We start from the raw sequence: 17,640 nt of genomic DNA on the forward strand, positions 1-17,640 counted from the left end.
TAAAATGGATTTGAGGGAGGTGGGATATGATGATAGAGACTGGATTAATCTTGCTCAGGATAGAGACCAATGGCGGGCTTATGTGAGGGCGGCAATGAACCTCCGGGTTCCTTAAAAGCCAGTAAGTAAGTAATAATAATAATAATAATAATAATATAATGATAATATTATTTATCAGAAACCAGTAAATTATACAAAGCCTGAATATGACATTGCCAGGTTAGACAATAAGTAAAATGCAGTATAAATGAGGAGGCGAGACCTGACATGTGAGCTGTGCGAGAGGGAAAAGAATGAGCTATCAGAAAGAGAGTTTGTTTCATGATGGTTAATATTATACGAATCTACCAAATTCATCTCAAACTAAAACCTATCTTCCTCTTCCATACTCATTAGTGAAATAGCCACAACACATGATAAGGTCACAGGCCTCTTTCAATGTATGTCAATATAAAAACATACAACAAAAATATTACTCGTTATCAAATAAATCATTCATGTGTTAAAAATAATTATTTTGCAACGAAGTCTTAATTTGATATAAATGAATAAGTAAATAAATAAATAAACGAACAAACAAATTCATTAAATAAATAAATTGTTCATGCTGTGGAGTGACAGCATGCCTGAACATGAAACGAGCGGGCCTGGGTTCAAATACTGGTTGAAGCTTTTTCCGGAATTTTCCTTCAACCCATTATGAGCAAATGCTAGCTAATTTTCGGCGCTGAACCCCAGATTCATTTCACTGGCATTATCACCTTCATCTACTCAGCTGCTGAATAACCATAGTAATTGGTACAGTGTCGTAAAATAAACAAATTAATAGAAACAAATTAAATAAATAAAGAAATAAATTAATAAAAAAACAAATTAAATAAATAAATTAATGAAGAAACAAATTGAATACGTAAACAAATAAATTAATAAAAACAAATTAAAGAAATAAATTAATAAAAAACAAATTAAATATGTAAATAAATAAATTAATAAAAAACAAATTAAATAAATAAGTAAATTAATAAAGAAACAAATTAAATAAATAAACAAATAAATTAATAAAAACAAATTAAAGAAATAAATTAATAAAAAACAAATTAAATATGTAAATAAATAAATTAATAAAAAACAAATTAAATAAATAAGTAAATTAATAAAGAAACAAATTAAATAAATAAACAAATAAATTAATAAAACAAATTAAATAAATTAATTAATAAAGAAACAAATTGAATAAGTAAACAAATAAATTAATAAAAACAGATTAAATAAATAAATAAATTAATAAAAACATTAAATAAGTAAACAAATAAATTAATAAAAAACAAATTAAATAAATAAGTAAATTAATAAAGAAACAAATTAAATAAATAAACAAATAAATTAATAAAAACAAATTAAATAAATAAGTAAATTAATAAAGACACAAATTAAATAAATAAGTAAATTAATAAAGAAACAAATTAAATAAATAAACAAATAAATTAATAAAACAAATTAAATAAATAAATAAATAAAGAAACAAATTGAATAAGTAAACAAATAAATTAATAAAAACAGATTAAATAAATAAATTAATTAATAAAAAACATTAAATAAGTAAACAAATAAATTAATAAAAAACAAATGAAATAAATAAGTAAATTAATAAAGAAACAAATTAAATAAATAAACAAATAAATTAATAAAAACAAATTGAAGAAATAAATAAATTAATAAAAACATATTAAATAAGTAAACAAATACATTAATAAAAAACAAATTAAATAAATAAGTAAATTAATAAATAAACAAATTAAATAAATAGGTAAATTAATAAAGAAACAAATTAAATAAATAAACAAATAAATTAATAAAAACAAATTAAATAAATAAGTAAATAAATTAATAAAAAGCAAATTAAATAAATAAGTAAATTAATAAAGAAACAAATTAAATAAATAAACAAATAAATTAATAAAACAAATTAAATAAATAAATTAATAAAGAAACAAATTGAATAAGTAAACAATTAAATTAATAAAAACAGATTAAATAAATAAATTAATTAATAAAAACATTAAATAAGTAAACAAATAAATTAATAAAAAACAAATTAAATAAATAAGTAAATTAATAAAGAAACAAATTAAATAAATAAACAAATAAATTAATAAAAACAAATTAAATAAATAAGTAAATTAATAAAGAAACAAATTAAATAAATAAGTAAATTAATAAAGAAACAAATTAAATAAATAAACAAATAAATTAATAAAACAAATTAAATAAATAAATAAACAAATTGAATAAGTAAACAAATAAATTAATAAAAACAGATTAAATAAATTAATTAATTAATAAAAAACATTAAATAAGTAAACAAATAAATTAATAAAAAACAAATTAAATAAATAAGTAAATTAATAAAGAAACAAATTAAATAAATAAACAAATAAATTAATAAAAACAAATTGAAGAAATGAATAAATTAATAAAAACATATTAAATAAGTAAACAAATACATTAATAAAAAACAAATTAAATAAATAAGTAAATTAATAAAGAAACAAATTAAATAAATAGGTAAATTAATAAAGAAACAAATTAAATAAATAAACAAATAAATTAATAAAAACAAATTAAATAAATAAATTAATTAATAAAGAAACAAATTAAATAAATAAGTAAATTAATAAAGAAACAAATTAAATAAATAAACAAATAAATTAATAAAAACAAATTAAATAAGTAAGTAAATTAATAAAGAAACAAATTGAATAAGTAAACAAATAAATTAATAAAAACAAATTAAAGAAATAAATTAATTAATAAAAACGTATTAAATAAGTAAACAAATAAATTAATAAAAAACAAATTAAATAAATAATTAAATTAATAAAGAAACAAATTAAATTAATAAACAAATAAATTACTAAAACAAATTAAATAAATAAATTAATTAATAAAGAAACAAATTAAATAAGTAAACAAATAAATTAATGAAAATAAATTAAATAAATAAACAAATGGAAACATCTGAAATGTAGATATAGAGAAGGATGAAGTGTGTGAAATGGACAGACAGAATAAGAAACGAAGTTGTGTTGGAAAGAGTGGGTGAAGAAAAAATAATGCTGAAACTGATCAAAAAGAGAAAAAGAAATTGGCTGAGTCACTGGCTAAAAAGAACTGCTTACTGAAGGATGTACTGAAGGAATGGTGAATGGGAGAAAAGTTCTGTATTATTATTATATAAATACATTAAGAAGAAATCAAATGACAGACGACACTAAGATATATGGATCATATGGTGAGATTAAGAGGAAGCTGGAAAATATGAAATATTGGAGAATGCTGGGTTTGCAGTGAAAGACTTTCCCTTGGGCAGAAAACTATCAATGAATGGAAATAAACACGAACGTAAATATTTCACAAGATTAGACTGGCATTATGATTTATTAATAGATTAGCTGCAAGGTTCGTAGTACATACTGTTGAAGGATAGACATATCGCAGCATATGTTAAAGTACATATCTTAGCATCAGCTGTGACATCATGTGCTACTTATTCTATAACATGTGAGTCAGTGCAGCAAAATAGGCTCATTGTCAGTGAGATTTTCTTGCAGCTGCCAAGCTTAACTGTTTATTACTTTCCCAATTATTTTTTATCCCATTTTTTAGGAGAGTGGTTCTCTGTGTAAATGCAGAGTTCACAGCCTTTCAAAGCAGTAAACATAAAGAACTAAGGAAAACTACTGAATAAATTTGAATGAAGAATACCGAATTCTGTACTTTGATTACATGTTGTCAAAATGTTTTTGCGTGGAGAGTTATAAAATGGTGTCCTCATTGTTGTCATTGTGATGTAGGCTATGATCTCTGTGTAGCCCATTCTTTTCTCATAAAGAATTATTTTTTAAATATGTACCATGTATGGTGTGTCCCTATCACCACGGCATGGTGCGTCCTCAGGTTGCGGATACAGGAGACGGCCTCCAGATAGCTGCGAATATTGAATAAGCAGTCGTGGACAGCCGATAAGGGGTGGTCCTCCAGCTTGGGGTTTGGGCGAAGGGCTAACAACCCATCATCGTAAAAAAACAGCTTGTTACGAATCACTACATTAAGCCTCGGAATACGACTGATTCTCTGGCACAACCACAGCAAATATATTACCGGTTGTTCTGTATGGTTGTGAAACTTGGACTCTCACTCTGAGAGAGGAACATAGGTTAAGGGTGTTTGAGAATAAGGTGCTTAGGAAAATATTTGGGGCTAAGCGGGATGAAATTACAGGAGAATGGAGAAAGTTACACAACGCAGAACTGCACGCATTGTATTCTTCACCTGACATAATTAGGAACATTAAATCCAGACGTTTGAGATGGGCAGGATATGTAGCACGTATGGGCGAATCCAGAAATGCATATAGAGTGTTAGTTGGGAGACCGGAGGGAAAAAGACCTTTGGGGAGGCCGAGACGTAGATGGGAGGACAATATTAAAATTGATTTGAGGGAGGTGGGATATGATGGTAGAGACTGGATTAATCTTGCACAGGATAGGGACCGATGGCGGGCTTATGTGAGGGCAGCAATGAACCTTCGGGTTCCTTAAAAGCCATTTGTAAGTAAGTAAGTTATTTTATGGAGATGATTAGATGAGATTAGATTAGATACTTCATAAATTGGGTAAATATTTTGTATAGCAAGGATATACAGTACAGGTAGCTTATATGCTAAAAAACAAATATTGAAATATTTACATAAATTTGCTAAATTACAACTATTATAAAATAATTATAATAAGTTAGACATACGAGGCGCGTCCAGAAAGTAAGTTTTCCTAGGGCCGTTTACAAAAAGAAAACACAGTTTCATATAAAGATTTATTGGAACAGATACAGCAATTGTTGGGCTATTTTTCAACATATTCTCCACCAGAATTGAGACATTTGTCATACCATGGGATTGAGAGAGGGGTGCAGATAGCTATCACAAACTGGTTCCGATCCCAGGCAGCAGACTTCTACGACACAGCAATATAAAAGTTCACCCTATGCTGGGTTTGCAGTGAAAGACCTGCCCTTGGGCAGAAAAAGTATGAATGAATGAAATAATAGTAATAATAATACCGGTAATAATAATAATAATAATAATAATAATAATAATAATAACCTAATTCAAATTAAATTAGCTCCTATCGTGTTAGAAGCATTATTATGAAAACACTTCATGTAGCAACTCATTCATTTAGTGTTCTGCCCTAGGGCAGGTCTTTCACTGCAAACTATTTTCTGCATTCCTCTTCGTTTCCTCATATGATCCATATATCTTAATGACGTCTATGATCTGATATCTTCTTCTACTCCGAACTCTTCTCCCGTTCACCATTCCTTCCAGTGTATCCTTCAGTAGGCAGTTTCTTCTCAACCAGTGACCCAACCAATTCCTTTTCCTCTTCCTGATCAGTTTCAACATCATTCTTTCTTCACACACTCTTTCCAACACAGCTTCATTTCTCTGTAGCAACTATAATGCTGTATATTATTTCCCAAACCTCATGTCATAATGTTTAGGTCTTGATAGTGTTTTGCTTAAGGCATTGAAAGATTTCTGACCTTAAGTCCACAAAGTCTTAACAGATTTCACATAACAGACAGTTCATTGAAAAAAAAATGTGTTAAACTTAAGGGGTTAGGTACAGCTTACAACAGTAAAATTTTTGGAAATATTCAACATTTTTTTTCCTTCATTACTGTGTCTTGTACAATAATGAAAATTGGTATGTGTATAACATTGTCCTTCTGCTATATTAAAAAAATATTTTTACGATTTAAAAAAATATTATTATTATTATTATTTTTTTTTTTTTTTCAAAATTCATAATGGTGGTTGTTCACTGTGCAATGATGAAACGTTTCCCTCATAACTCATGAAGTTAACTTTTTCATGTTCTCTCTCTTTTATTTAATTGCTGAAACTCATGTTTACAATATCTTGCTCTTTGAATTACATTCGTTAATAAAATATATATATATATATATATATATATATATATATATATATATATCAATTATTTTTATTTTGTGTTAAAAGAAAATACTGATATTTGACCATTTTTTAAATGAATTTATTTTGTATCAGACAATCTATCAAAGGTAGAGAAGTGATCTTGCATCATATTGTAGATATAACATGCATAAATACAAACAAAAAATTTCATAACAGAATGTTGGATATTTTTTTAGTTACCATGTGGGAAACGTTTCATTACTGCACAGTGAACTGAATTTAAACAAAATGTGAATAATTTTTTTAAATCGTAAAAATATTTTTTTCATATAGCAGAAGGATAGTGTTTTACACATACCAATTTTCATTACTGTACAAGATACAGTAATGGAGGAAAAAATGTTGAATATTTCCCAAATTTTACTGCTGTAAGCTGTACCTAACCCCTTAAAAGAACCCCTGTTGAATCTGGCTTCATTGGAAACCTAACCTAACTGAAACTCTAGATAATAGCAGGAAAGTATGCACAAGACATCGTAAAATTGTTACCATAGTTCGAAATGCAAACACTTAGCAAGAAGAAAGAATTTCTGAACTCATATATATTACATTTCTTGTGACAAGCATTGTAGGTCTTCGGCCTTATATTGCACAGATCTTCCCTTATGTTGTGACGCATGCTTTATGAACTGTGTTTGTTCGGCAGGGTGGTGACTCCGCTGGCTCCACAGACACCATGTCCATCTGCAAGTCCGAGCTGCTGTTCTCGCCCGTCAAGGAGTGCCCTCTGCCATCCACAAACTTCAGTGTGGACTCCCTGGACTGCGACCTGCTTACTGAACACGACATCATGCTCACCTGCCAGGCCAACAAGGACAACTACACCATTGCCTTCGAGGGCAGCATGACTCTGTACTCGGAGGACTCAGACTACCATGAAGCAGGTACAGTAATGTTATGGGGATGCGTAAGACGTTTGATGCCGTCACCGCTACAGATTGCATGGATGGATGGATGAATAATAAGTGAATGAACAATTCTGTGGCCGGGAAGAAAAAGGTCTAAAGTCAATTTTTTGTGAAAATGGGATTTTTATATGTTCTGAAAGCGGAAACAATTCTCTACAATCTGGTAAAACGGCTAAAGTCAAATAAGACTCCTGACTGGATTTATAGAGCGTTACCAAATGTCATATGTACTTTTTGAATCGAGCACACACAGAATAAAGGACTTAAGAATATTTAATACTTTATTCCTTACAAACATCACATGTTTACTTTCCATGCTTCCTTATTAAAAAGGTCTAACTTGTATTTTAGGCATTTTATCACATACTGATGCCCTTTCCTTTTAAAACTTTAAGCACCAGGGTAAACAGTCCTATAATTGTTTAAGACATTTTTGCATTCCTAATAATTTACATTTACCATTTATTTTCACATGGAAAAGGTTTAATTGGTCCCTTCTTCTCAGTTTGGGTTGTAGTCTTAAAAGGGCTTAAGTGCGGAAATTTTTGGAAATAATCAAGAAAATTGTTAAATGAGCAACAGTACCTATTTTAGAAGAAATATAATAATAGTAATGGTTTAATAATAATAATAATAATGGTTTATTTTAACTGGCAGAGTTAAGACCATTTGGCCTTCTCTTCCACTCAACCAGTATGATAGAAAATTACTACAATGCTATGAATACAACATAATTAATACAATACAATTCAAAGCAATACAATACTACAATACAAGACACTATAATACATATTTAATATAATACAATGACAATCCTTTTCATCTTCACAACACCAATAAAATAATTGTGTAATAATAATAATGGTTTATTTTAACTGGCAGAGTTAAGGCCATTCGGCCTTCTCTTCCACTCAACCAGTATGATAGAAAATTACTACAATGCTATGAATACAACATAATTAATACAATACAATTCAAAGCAATACAATACTACAATACAAGACACTATAATACATATTTAATATAATACAATGACAATCCTTTTCATCTTCACAACACCAATAAAATAAAATAATAATAATAATAACAGTAATAGTAATAATAGTCATACCGGTACCTAAATTAAATTAAATTATTAAACTCGATCACAATTATAACTTCAATTTGCTGCGCCCGTAAGAAATCGTTTAGCCTTTTCTTGAAAGTGGATATTGTCTGGCAGCCCCTTATCTTCTGAGGTAGAGAATTCCATTCAAGGGGAAAACCTCATAATTAAAAGAAATCTATAATTGACACCAATTTCAATTTTTCTACTGTTCTCCTGAAAAGTATAAAATTTTTACTTAAGACCTTTTTTCTCCCGGTCACAGAATTATTCTAAAATAATGATTATTTGTTAAATAAATAACTTTTTTAATTTCCCTGTCTTAATCATGAAACTGATTTAGTATTTTACCTTAATTAATTACTATTCTCCACGGCAAATTTCCTGCATATGAGGAGAACCAATCGGAGATCGCTGCGGCATTGTAATATAGATGGCTTGTGCGAGAAAGTAACGTCTCATATGAGGGAGGGACGGTGATACCGGAGCCAGAGGGAGGGAGAAATCAGTTTCCTGCTGCGTTAAATATTTATCACCTTGTAGCTCCTAAGATAGTCAGTCAATCACACTGTAATTTTTATGATTGATAGGCGAATGTCTGAGGAAGGTATAGAAAAAAATTCGAAATAAATTTTTTTTTTTGAACAGAGAGAAAAAATAGTAACTTCAAAGTGATTTGTTCAAAATAGACATTTGCACCTTCAAAAGTTGGTAAGTGGCAAACTTTTTTGTTTTTCAAGTTCGACGAGGGTCAAAGTGAGAGAAATGTTGAAAAATAATTGAAATTACTTTTAAAAGTTATTGCTACTCAAAATCTTTACTGGTTTCCGAGTTACAGCAAGTTAAACAACCGTCTTCATTTCGTCGAAGGACTCAAGACTCAGCGTTTTGTCTGTTAAAAGAGGAAGAATGCTGGAATATAAAAAAAAATAATAACTCGTAAACTTTAAATATCAGTTGTGCATGGTCTGTGTAAAACACAATCTTTTGTTTCTCTTTTATTACTACCACCTTTTACACAAGCGAAAGACCCAGTACTCAATTTGACAAGAGACTGAGAATACCCCTGAACCATTTTGGAAGTTTGACAACGAGAAAAATCCCTCCGCAACCTGGCATTGAGCCCGGGATCATCCAGTCTCTGTAGTCAATTGCTCTATCAACTGAGCTACCCTCTTATCGCCACTAAAAATGTAGATAGATAAATAAATAAATAAATAAAGTCCACACCTGTGGAGTAACGCTTAGCACGTCTGACCGCGAAACCAGGTGGCTCGGGTTCGAATCCCGGTCAGGGCAAGTAACCTGATTGAGGTTTTTTTCAGGGTTTTCCCTCAACCCAATATCAGTGCTGGACCCCAGACTCATTTCACGGCATTATCACCTTCTTTTCATTCAGATGCTAAATAACCTGAGATGTTGATACAGCGCCGTAAAATACCCCCACAAAAATAAATAAAACTAAATAAGTGAATAAATAACGAAACAGCTAAATGAGCTAATAAGTAACGCAAATTTAATGGATAAATGAAAATATATGAATAAAACTGAATTATTAGAAAATTACAGTATAATATTGAAGGGGTAAATAAATAAATGAATGAATGAACGAACGAAAGAACCAACAAACAAACGAAAAAACATACAAAATGAATAGACAGATAAATATATTTAATAATAATAATAATAATAATAATAATAATAATAATAATAATAATAATAATGGTTTATTTTAACTGGCAGAGTTAAGGCCATTCGGACTTCTCTTCCACTCAACCAGTATGATAGAAAATTACTACAATGCTATGAATATAACATAATTAATACAATACAATACAAAGCAATACAATACTACAATACAAGACAATATAATACATAATTAATATAATACAATGACAATTCTTTTTATCTTCACAACACCAATAAAATAATTATGTAATAATAATAATAATAATGATAGTCGTACCTAAATTAAATTAAATTATTAAACTCGATCACAATTATAACTTCAATTTAACTGCGCCCGTAAGAAATCGTTTAGCCTTTTCTTGAAAGTGGTTATTGTCTGGCAGGCCCTAATCTTCTGAGGTAGAGAATTCCATTCACGGGGGACTGAGACAGTAAAAGAGGATGAATAGTGGGATGTTCTATGGGCAGGAATTGCTAGGATTTGGCTCTCCTGTGGACAATTAAGTGAATGGATAAATGAATAAACAAATAAATAAACAATACTGAATGAATGCATGTATGAACGAAAATGGTCCACACCTGAGGAGTAACGGTTAGCGCGTCTGGCCGCGAAACCAGGTGGCCCAGGTTCGATTCCCGGTCAGGACAAGTTACCTGGTTGAGGTTTTTTCCGGGGTTTTCCCTCAACCCAATATAAGCAAATGCTGGGTAACTTTTGGTGTTGGACCCCGGACCCATTTCACCGGTATTATCACCTTCATTTCCTTCAGATGCTAAATAACCTAAGCTGTTGATAAAGCATTGTAAAATAATCCATTAAAATAAAAAATGAAATGAACGATAATGAAAGAATTAGTAAACAAATACATATATTTCATAAATATATGTGGATGAATAGGTAAATGAATGAGTGAATGAATGGACAAAATAAACAAGCTGAGTAAATAATTAAAAATTGATGTTAATACGTAAATAATTGTAACACCTGTGTCCTCCTCAGTAGAGCATGCAGCTGAATCCACTGAATGTTGTCACTCACATTGTGCATGGACTGGTGATGTTTCTTCAGGAGAGAGTGAGGCGACAACTTCAGGAAGCAACAACTGGTCAAGTACGCGCTTTGTCCATCCAGCAGGTGGTCGTGCCGGAGGGGGCAGCCGGCCCCTGGACACTTCCATGGCGCGCTCCGACTCCGTGTACACGACTTGGAGCAAGCTGAAAAAGCGCTCCAGCGAGGTGCAGCTCACACGTCACCCATCCGGCAACAACAACACCACGTGTCCTGAGGGAACCACGATCGCCAGCTTCCAACCGGTGGACGCCACCGCCCTCAAGAGCCAGAGCATGCCTAATCTGTCGCGGCAGCGGCGCCGGTGTCTGCTGGCGTCCATGAGCAGCAAGCTCAGCAGTGCCATGTCCTCCTCGATGGAGTCGGAACCCAGGAACCACGTGGCTGGCGTCAGAGGCTGCGTCAAGCTGTACGATGTCCAGCACAACAGCAGCAGCCTGCTGTCCGCTCACTCGGAGACCAACAGCTCAGTGGACGGCACCAGTAGCTGCAGTGGAGGTGGCAGAAAGCAACACAACTTCAGCCTTGTCAAGCTTTTCATGAAGCAGAAGAGCGTGAGCAATGAAGGGATGTGTTATGCGATGGACCAGTCATCAGCTAGCGAGTGTTGGCCGGCGTCTAACAACAGCCAGTCAGAAGGGGAGAGCGACTCATACAACCAAGATTCAATGAGGCAGAGAACATGCCCTGTTATCAGCAATGCAGCACCTCCCAGTATTCTGAATGGTGCCAGGGGTTTCCACGGGGGAAGGGAGCAGGAGAACGGTGCTTGTGGGTGTCTCAATGACTGTCGCTGTGAACTGCACGACACGGGGAACGCCTGTGATAACGGCAACAAGATGAGAGCTGATTATGGCAGTGAAAATGGAAACGATCAGAAAACAACTCTGGCTGATACTCTGGATGGAGCAACTAATAACTGGATCAGAGCTGATGATGCTCCAACTGATTACTCTACTTGCTGCTTCGAGGACAGCCTTGTTGAGCCTTGTAGGAAGGAGGATTCTTACATCCATAGAGAACACGAGCTCATCGAAGAGGAAGATGAACGGGAATCCGATCGGTCAGAATCAGTCGAACAGCTGTCCGAAAGTGTGTCAAAGATCGAGGAGTCCACTCTGGATCTCGGAGCTAACAGCTGCGTCAGCGATCAGCAGGAAGATCAGTGCTCGAACTCTAGTCAAAACAATACGTACAAGTTACTGAAGCCAAAGTGTAGCAATAGCATCAGTAAGAACATAACGATGTTCAACGTCAACAACAATAACAGTATTGAGCGAGAGGACATCCAGATCCTGGGGAGGTTGAGGCAGGACAAAGGACAATGCCAAGGGACTCAGACTAAGAGGCTCAGCAATTTTGCCGGCTCAACACCTTCGGTATCTGGCGAGAGCATCAGCAACTGCAGCTCAAGTGAAGAAACTGAGCCGACAAGGCTGCAAAACCTGTCGCCGACAAGAAGAAAGGCGTGCGTGAGTCCGGCGTCTATCGCAACCACCAAGAACACGGCAACTCAAGTTCCGGTGCATCTGATGCATCGAAGTATACAGACTTCTGGGTATGCCGATGTTAACACACTCAAGTCTGCACCGTTCAAACTTCTGGAAAGTCCGAACGGAACTTCTCTAGTCAAGATCATACTACCTAGCGGACATGGTCTGCCGGGAGACGGTAAACTGGGAGAGGATGCTAAGAAACCTGTATATGTATTCTATCCCAATTACACTTTGCCTGATCTAGCATTCTTAAAAGATAAACGAAAAGATTTAGATGTTGCTAAAGTATTCCTAATGCCACAAAAATTTTCTCCCCCGCATTCTCAGGAGCAGGCTCATGCCAGAGCTGGTAATAAGAAAGCTCAAAATCCTGGTAAAACTAGACGGCCATTTTCTTGTAACGATGTAGAAGCTCTTCGCAAGAAAGGTTTTGCTCATATTAGAGACTGGGATTCTTTGACATTTCTTTTACCACGAGAGTATCGTCAGATACTTGCAGAAGTTCCAGAAATTGTGCATCACTTGAAGGGAAAGAACGAAGATTCACTCCGGCCTTTGTTTTGTGTCTCCCCTCCTCTGCGTCAATGCAAGGCGACGAGGCCTGTAAGCTGTGATTGTGCCTCTCTTGTGGTAACGACTGCAGAAGCGAAGCACCTTCCAACAACTGCAAACACCGTCACAAATGTCTCTTCTTCCTCTAGCACTGCAACGCAGCCATCTTCGGGTTACCGTGGCTCATCTACGATCCTAACAGACTCATCGTCAAACCATAACCCTAGCAACTACAACCCTCTGTTTGTGTACCGCTATGACAGTGTCAGTTCTGAGTCTAGTCTGATGATGAACCAACAGAAACCGGCAGGACCACACGTGCCGGCTCCACCACTACCCAAACGCTCAATCTCTCTTCCAACTGGTGGAGACACTAAAGGTGTACCAGCTCCTGTGAAGCATGGAGAGACATGTCACAACCCTCCCACACCCCCCAGGCCGCCATTACCACGTGGAATACTCCGCAAGTCGCTAGAAAACAACAACCCGGCAATGCACTACAACTGCAAGGCTCATAAGAACAGCGCCAACAGCAAGCGGTACAGCATGTTTGAGTTGGGGAACGGGACGGAGGCTTGCAAAACTGTGTTGGCGCAGAATAAGCGCAGATCTCTGCAGGATGCTGATTTTGCAGAATATACAGTCCCGCAGAGGAAGATCATCGGGAGTTGTAAAGTAGCAGAAGAAGCAGTAAGGAGAAGAATCCAGCCGGAGAAAGACGTGGATGAGATGGAAGATGAGGATTATGATGACGAGGGAGTAGATGCAGGGACTGACAGCAGCTTGGAGGAAGGTCATCTTGGTTACCAGGTAACTATATTTACAAATGTTTCTGTTTCTCAAAGATATTCTAGCAAATTTATAAGTGAAGTAGAAAATAACAGGTTCCAGGCCATGATTCTACAAATTCAATTGTCATTTGTTTACAATTTTGCAGTATGCAAATCTAGTCTTTCAGGTAAAGCTCCCTTTAAAGCAGATTTGAATAATTTCAAGAGAAAAATTGTTCCGGGGCCGGGTATTGATCCCGGGACCTCTGGTACCAGCGCTCTTACCAAATGAGCTACCCAGGAACTCCACCCGACACCGTTTCAACTTTTCCCTTTATATCCACACAACTCGCAAATCTGCTTTACAGGGAGCTTTACCTGAAAGACTAGATTTGCATAATATATACGTCACTGTGTACGTTAACAAAAAACCACAATTCCAAGTCACACAGAGATTGTGTGCACTCGATGCGGGTCTCTGGCGTTTTGTCAGCCCATGCGAGTTGTGTGGATATAATGGGAAAAGTTGAGACAGTGTCGGGTGGAGGTCCCGGGTAGCTCAGTTGGTAAGAGCGCTGGTATGTTCAACCGGGATCGATACCCAGCCTCGGAACAATTTTTTCCTTGACATTATTCAATTTTGCAGTATGTTACAAAATTTACTCTTTATGTGAGTAAACAACTGTATTGAAAGTTATATTATTTTATATCCTAAAATTGGTTCAGGTGTGTTTTGTAAAGAAATTCATGTATTTTTCTTCTGTTAATGAAGAAATTGAGATTTATCAACATAATTGTCGTAGAAAAACATTTCGAGAAATAAAAGTTTAGTGGGGTTTAATCAGAGATTCATGATGAGTCATGAGAAACTTGCACTGCTACTAAATGATATAGATATTGCATTATTATTCATCCTGTGGATCAGTTATTATACTGATGGAAGATATAATTGTTTAAGTATGAAGAATAAACATACAGGCATATACAATAGATGAATTTACATTTCATGTTAATATACTGTACTGGTAGATTTGAAGACAATAGGAAATGTATAAGTGACACAAAAATTCTACAGCTATTCTTATTACTAGGTACATCATATTTAGTTACAGTGTTCTACTTGACAGAGGGTTTGGAACTGAATGGGTTACATCAGCTGCTTGTTTATGCGGATGACGTGAAAATGTTAGGAGAAAATCCACAAACTATTAGGAAAAACACGAGAATTTTACTTAAAGCAAGTAGAGAGATAGGTTTGAAAGTAAATCCCGAAAAGACGAATTATATGATTATGTCTCGTGACCAGAACATAGTACGAAATGGAAATATAAAAATTGGAAATTTATCCTTTGAAGAGGTGGAAAAATTCAAATATAAACAGTAACAAATATAAATGACACTCGGGAGGAAATTAAACGCACAATAAATATGGGAAATGCCTGTTATTATTCGGTTGAGAAGCTTTTATCATCCAGTCTGCTCTCAAAAAAGCTGAAAGTTAGAATTTATAAAACAGTTATATTACCGGTTGTTCTGTATGGTTGTGAAACTTGGACTCTCACTTTGAGAACGGAACAGAGATTAAGGATGTTTGAGACTAAGGTTCTTAGGAAAATATTTAGGGCTAAGAGGAATAAAGTTACAGGAGAATGGAGAAAATTACACAATGCAGAACTGCACGCATTGTATTCTTCACCTAACATAATTATGAACATTAAGTCAGATGTTTGAGATTGGCGGGCATGTAGCACGTATGGATGAATCCAGAAATGCATATAGAATGTTGGCTGGGAGAGAAAAGACCTTTGGGAAGGCCGAAACATAGATGGGAGGATAATATTAAAATGGACTTGCGAGAAGTGGGATATGATGATAGAGACTGGATTAATCTTGTTCAGGATAGGGATCAATGGTAGGCTTATGTAAGGGTGACAGTGAACCTCCGGATTCTCTAGAAATCATTTTTAATTATGTTATAGTTGACATTCTATTGTATCACATTCATAGTTATTGATCGTATTATTGATATTAACTTCAACAATGATTTTTATGCTCGACCATGCAGAAATGTAGTAATTATACACCTGGTAGTAGCCCTTTAATGGACTCTATTAAAGTACACCTATTCATTAAAGTTCAGGTTTTCGATTATTCTCGGATATGCAATCGAAAGACAACTAACAAAACGTCACGGAGGCTGGAAATCCAATACTGTCACAGAAGGTTATGTTCTGTTACTATAATAATTAGCATTAATTGTAAATAACATTCAAATAAATTCTATTTGTCATCTCGTTTTTCAATGTCTAAATCAATTTCAATGTTATATCAAGATTAATGTTCATTTTACTCTCTAGAGTATATCAAGGTCAATGACATTGGTTCCTAGGAAAAAATCAATACTTTTGCGTCTGAGCACATCTCAGAGTTTAGGAGATTGCACAAGGTCACTTCCGCTCTCCAGTCAGATAAGAATAATATGAATACCAGTACTTATGAATAATTTCAAGTTAGAAATGTGGTCGAGCATAAAAAGTCGTATGAAACTTGCCTATAATGGTAATTAAGACGCTTGTATGAAAATTATGAAACTCGCTTGCGCTCGTTGCGTCTTAATTACTACCATTATAGGCGATCCACACCTGTGGAGTAACGGTCAGCGCGTCTAGCTGCGAAACTAGGTGGCCCAGGTTCGAATCCCGGTCGGGGCAAGTTACCTGGTTGAGGTTTTTTCCGGGGTTTTCCCTCAACCCAATACGAGCAAATCCTGGGTAACTTTCGGTGCTGGACCCCGGACTAATTACACCGGCATTATCACCTTCATATCATTCAGACGCTAAATAACCTAGATGTTGATAGAGCGTCGTAAAATAACCCAATAAAATAAAATAAAATACCATTATAGGCTCGTTGCATAATGTACTATTAGAAAATGCATGACCTGCATTATGTAAGTAAAGCCTATTATAGAAATTACTCACGGTCTGATTTTATAAGACACTGTTACAATTACAGGAATATTTTCGAATGTTTTGTGAAACATATTTTATACGTTATTGTAATTTGTAGCTACGGAAACTATTTCCTGTAAATTTGTACTTTCGTGAAATAGGTCCCTGGTCACATTATGTAATCACCATTCATCTTGCTCGTAATGTATGCTGAGAATACACACTATAATGCTGTACTGGATTGCAGGTACGGCCTCCCACACCTCCAATACCGAAAACTCCTGAGGTGGAAGACAGATGCTGCTTCAAGCAGGAACCAGACGAGCAGTACGTGGACCAGGAAGTGCTGCAGTTGGAGGAGTTCCTGCAGATGAGCGGCCTGTCCGTCGTGTGTTCCGGGGAGAGCATCAAGGAGTGGAGCGAGGCAGACATGCTCAAGGTGCGCCAGCAGGTGAGCAAGTTCCTGTCAGCCAAGCAGAAGGAGGAGGCTTCGCCCCAGGAGTATGACGGCAAGCCCGGGAAGACCCCGAACAACACCCCCGAGCACCACAGCGCCTGCGATTGCTGCACGGGGGTGAGGAGCGCGGGGAAGAAGACTGTGAGCTTTGCAGAGAAGGTGTGCGTCCACGTGCGGGAGACCGGCACACCGACTGAGGCAGCCGCTGACAGGACGCTCTTGTACACACCGCCTAACTCCCCCAACGTGTCTACCAACACAGCTGCTCACCGGGCAGCATACCAGGTATTCGACTTCATCCTTCTCCCCTTGCTTTTACTTCTTTATCTCGTAGTGTCTTATATTAAGTCTCACTACAGTGCCTTTTCATCCCCTTAAGGGGGTGACGGGTGTAATTTTGGTCATTTTCAGTCAAAAATAGAATTTTCGTTTTCCTGTAAAAATGAATCAGCAATCTCTTATTTATAAGTTGAGCAAGTTTCAATTCTCTGCGGCGCTCGAAAGCATAAAAATTACGCAATTTATAAACAGCTGCATCCTTGAACTTCAATTCCATGAAAATTTTACAAGCTGTTTTATTACACT

At 34.9% G+C, this 17,640-nt stretch overlaps 1 protein-coding gene across 6 annotated transcripts in view; it reads left to right on the plus strand.

The window, feature by feature from the left end:
* LOC138695049 (uncharacterized) overlaps nucleotides 1-17,640 on the plus strand; it is a 466,263-nt gene that overhangs the window by 423,027 nt on the left and 25,596 nt on the right. For 5 of the 6 annotated variants that reach the window (XM_069819389.1, XM_069819385.1, XM_069819387.1 and 2 more), the window contains 3 exons: nucleotides 6,705-6,942; nucleotides 10,830-13,687; nucleotides 16,846-17,340. In XM_069819389.1, the coding sequence (XP_069675490.1) occupies nucleotides 6,705-6,942; nucleotides 10,830-13,687; nucleotides 16,846-17,340 (3,591 nt within the window). The remainder of the gene's footprint in view (nucleotides 1-6,704; nucleotides 6,943-10,829; nucleotides 13,688-16,845; nucleotides 17,341-17,640) is intronic. The other variant, XM_069819386.1, reaches the window with a different exon arrangement.

This window comes from Periplaneta americana, chromosome 2 (genome assembly GCF_040183065.1).
Source record: "Periplaneta americana isolate PAMFEO1 chromosome 2, P.americana_PAMFEO1_priV1, whole genome shotgun sequence".
Lineage (NCBI taxonomy): Eukaryota > Metazoa > Arthropoda > Insecta > Blattodea > Blattidae > Periplaneta > Periplaneta americana.